The 4457-nt window shown below is 39.2% G+C and overlaps 1 protein-coding gene across 5 annotated transcripts in view; it reads right to left on the reverse strand.

Annotated features, from left to right (window-relative positions):
• Positions 1-566: 566 nt before the first annotated feature.
• LOC106881398 (bifunctional protein GlmU) overlaps positions 567-4457 on the reverse strand; it is a 23520-nt gene continuing 19629 nt past the window's right edge. For all 5 annotated transcript variants that reach the window (XM_052976585.1, XM_014931775.2, XM_014931776.2 and 2 more), the window contains exon 3: positions 567-2087. In XM_052976585.1, the coding sequence (XP_052832545.1) occupies positions 1842-2087 (246 nt within the window). In that variant the 3' untranslated portion in view covers positions 567-1841. The remainder of the gene's footprint in view (positions 2088-4457) is intronic.

Genomic DNA, 4457 nt, shown 5'->3' on the forward strand with positions numbered 1-4457 from the left:
ATATATATATATATATATAGATATATATACATACATACATACACACACACACATATATATGTATGTATATATATTTACTCTCATTGATAGCACCTTGGGCAAATGTCTTCTGCTATAACCTTGGGCTGACTAAAGCTTTATGAGTGGTTTTGGAAGATGGAAACTGAAAGAAGGCCCTCATATATGTGTATATATATGTCAGTCCAAGGTTATAGCAGAAGACATTTGCCCAAGGTGCCATCAATGAGAGTGAATCCAGAACCATGTAGTTGAGAAGCAAATTTCCTACCACACAGCCACTCCTGCACCTAGAAGATACTTAATATTATTTTATGCTCTGAAATATGGTGAACCATGAGATAAGTTTTCCTTCTATTTATTGAGGAATTCATGTAAATCTAAAATTTTCCCAAAAATGCAATCTCTGCTAACAGAAAACAAAAAAACTGAATTTGTAAAAATATTCAAAATATTCAAACCATGCTAATATGGAGTTAAACACATCTTGAAAAATGTAGATAATTGAGACAGGAAACAGCATAGAATATAAACAACAGAAAAGTGACTGGAAATTTGTTAATTTCATGAAAAATTGTTTATTTTTTACCTTAGTAATATGAAGATTATAGTTTACAGATAAAGAATATTGAACATATTGATCTCTACTTTCCCTGTTGTTACACATCCTTATGAAATGAACAATATTGTGTTGATATGTCAGTTACTCTTTTACTTGTTTCAGTCATTTGACTGCGGCCATGCTGGAGCACAGCCTTTAGTCGAATCAAATCGACCCCAGGACTTCTTCTTTGTAAGCCTAGTACTTATTCTATTGGTCTCTTTTGTCGAACCGCTAAGTTACGGGGGACGTAAACACACCACCATCGGTTGTCAAGCGATGTTGGGGGGACAAACACAGACACACACACATATATACATATATACGACGGGCTTCTTTCAGTTTCCGTCTACCAAATCTACTCACAAGGCTTTGGTCGGCCCGAGGCTATAGTAGAAGACACTTGCCCAAGGTGCCACACAGTGGGACTGAACCTGAGACCATGTGGTTGGTAAGCAAGCTACTTATCACACAGCCATAACATTTTGTAAAATCTCAAGAAGAGATCAGAGTAGTAACTATACTAACAGGTATTTAGCTTTTAAACTGGCCATATCCAGTCCAAATATTCTACTAGTCTTATGTTCAAACTAGCCAGATCTGGCTTCTCACACTTCTCCTACAATATCATACTAAAAATATACAAACGTCATTGAAATCTGCAAGTTACAAGATAATGCATGATTAATTCAAACAATGTGAATACATAAGCATTACATTTAACGGACTAATTTGAATGCTAAAGGGTTAAACACTATTTTATTGACAAACTGTTGGTTATGATAATGAGGGTTCCAGGTGATCTGATAAATGGAACAGCCTGCTTGTAGAATTAATATGCAAGTGGCTGAGTACTCCACAGACATGTGTATCCTTAATTAGTTATCAGGGAGATTCAGCATGACACAGAATGTGACAAAGCTGGCCCTTTGAATTACAGGTACTACTCATTCTTGTCAGCTGAGTGGACTGGAGCAATGTGAGACACATTAGCGCTGCCGGGAATTGAACTCACAATCTTCCAATCATGAACCAAATACCCTAACCACTAGGCCACATGCCTTCACTACTAATTACTTAACAATGTAATTATTACTTTCTCTCTCTCTCACATACACATACACTTTGTACATTGCACACACACTGTTGTTCATTTTCAAAGATACTAGTCTTCATCAACTGTGATGTCGATGATGATGATGTAGAGTTCAACCAAATGTTCTCATTCCCTGCAATCTTTGACAACCAATTCTTTGAATCCTGTTTTCTCATCAAATTCTCGTGTGAACGTCAGCCCCTGGCATTCTCCAATAACTACCTCCACCGTAGTGTAAACAATTAAATCTCCAAACACATGACCGCCAACTACCTTTCCTTCAGTGTCGCTGAGAGACATATGAAGATGTCCATCATCAGAAAGTGTTCCAACTAGAGATACGATTTCAAGAAAACCTTCATAATCATTCACCTGTAAAAAATAAAAGAAGGAATCATCATTATCATCATCATCATCATAATTTTAATGTTCAATTTTCCATCCCTGCATAGGTTCGATGGAATTAACTGAGGCAAATATTCTAGACCTGGATGCCCTTCCTGTTGTCAACCCTCGCCTGTTTCCAAGCAAAATAATATTTTCCTATGAATACATGCTTTTTTTCAGAATATTGTAAATGAATGGAGCGTGGCCGTTGCCAGTACCGCTGGACTGGCCTTCGTAGGATTTTCGAGCGAGATCGTTGCCAGTGCCCCTGGACTGGCTCTTGTGCGGGTGGCACATAAAATACACCATTTTGAGCGTGGCCGTTGCCAGTACCACCTGACTGGCCTTCGTGCTGGTGGCACGTAAAAGCACCCACTACACTCTCGGAGTGGTTGGCATTAGGAAGGGCATCCAGCTGTAGAAACTCTGCCAGATCAGATTGGAGCCTGGTGCAGCCATCTGGTTCGCCAGTCCTCAGTCAAATCGTCCAACCCATGCTAGCATGGAAAGCAGACGTTAAACGACGATGATGACGATGATGAATGACACAGCTTGTATGATAATTGCACTCATTTACATCTATCATGTAATGTTAAGGCATGGAGTATCGTTTCCCATTTTTGCACTTGATCATTGTCTTTTCAAGTAGACCAATATCATGGCGGACATCCTGTTTCTGAATTACATCCTGAGTAATTCTGATTACATATATATGGCTGTGTGGTTAGGAAGCTTGCTTCCCAGCTGCATGGTTTTGGGTTCAGTCCCACCACGTGGCACCTTGGGCAAGTGTCTTCTGCTATAACCCCAGGCTGACCGAAGCCTTGTGATTGAATTTGGTAGGCGGAAGTTACTGCCGTGTGTGTATACGTCTGTGTATGTGCTTGTGCCTCTCTCCCAGAGAGTGAGAGGGGGAAATCTATAAATATGTGTGTGTGTGTGTGTGTGTGTGCACACGTGTGTGTGCACACGTGTGTGCATGTCTGTAGGGTTATATTTAAAATTGAAGTTTAGATAGGAGACTTTAAAATGTAGTATTCAAAGCTTGTTTTGGGTATGTCCCTAGTAGTGTGCTTTGAGAAAATGTTCACCACTTATGGCAACCAGGTGTCATCTGCAGTAGTGCACTTTCATTGCAGGACCTGCGTAAGGAATACCTCAGTGCACATTTAGTATATTTTAAATGATTGATAAGGAGGACAAAGTGTACTGTAAGCTTAATTTAGCATGACGATCATTTCGGCTTACATCTGCACCGCCCTGAAGTGGGTGGGGAATGATATAAGGGAATCAAATGGACCCCCACAGTGCAGAAGAAACCTCATCAGGTTACATAATATGCTACAGTGTTATAAAGTGTACATTTCGCTACTGTGTGTGGTAGGATGGAGTTGGTATAATATGGGTGTTTATAGTAGTTCACAAATCCATTAATGAGGCAGGGTGGGTGATAGATAAAGAATACAAAAAAATCAAATACAAAGAATAAATGGGAAGGTCAGAACGGCTTTTGAGTGAAAAGCACTCTGAAAGGTTGTGGAGTTCTTTGACGGTTGGCCATGCGTATCATTTGTGGCCATGTGGTTGAGAATTTGGTGGAGGTGTGATTCGCTTCTTTGGACTTGGTACATACACACACATATATAGACATACATGTGTGTGTGTGTGTGTATGCCCATACACACATGCATGGACATACACACACAGAGAAATATACACATATAGATATCTGCATGCACATACATACACATATACACACAGATTCATATGCATCTGTATACATACACACAAACATATCCAGGTGTTTAGTGTATGGTGTTTATTACTGTATTGGGGTACTCCATTTAGGCGATTTATGGTTGTGAGGGTGGCAGGATGTTCCAACTAGAATAGGTGAATGTGGATTTCTTGGCATGTATGTAGCATGCAATCCTTTCAGATAATTTGTTGATAAATCTTTCTCTAGTTAATAGAATGGACAAAGGTTCTTCAGAGCACAACCTGCACCTCCACAACCCACACCTGAACAGAAGATCTGCTGAAACAGAGCTAGCATAGAACTTTGGTACATAGTTTATTCAGTGAATTACAATGAATCAGTTTCCCCATTCCATACAATATCCAGAGCAAGAGCCAACAAGAGATGAAGAGGGTATGAGGATAGGGCATGTAAGTTAACCAGGAAGAGAAGATAGGGTGGTTACATAGAACAATTTAAGTATAAGATATCTGGATATGGATATATGCAGTACTTTAAACCCCACATAGCTCGACAGGCTTAGAAGAAAGAGTCGTTATATTTAACTATTATTATCATTATTATCATTAACTATTAATAATAAATTGATACACATA

Source organism: Octopus bimaculoides, chromosome 25 (assembly GCF_001194135.2).
Source record: "Octopus bimaculoides isolate UCB-OBI-ISO-001 chromosome 25, ASM119413v2, whole genome shotgun sequence".
Classification (NCBI taxonomy): Eukaryota; Metazoa; Mollusca; class Cephalopoda; order Octopoda; family Octopodidae; genus Octopus; species Octopus bimaculoides.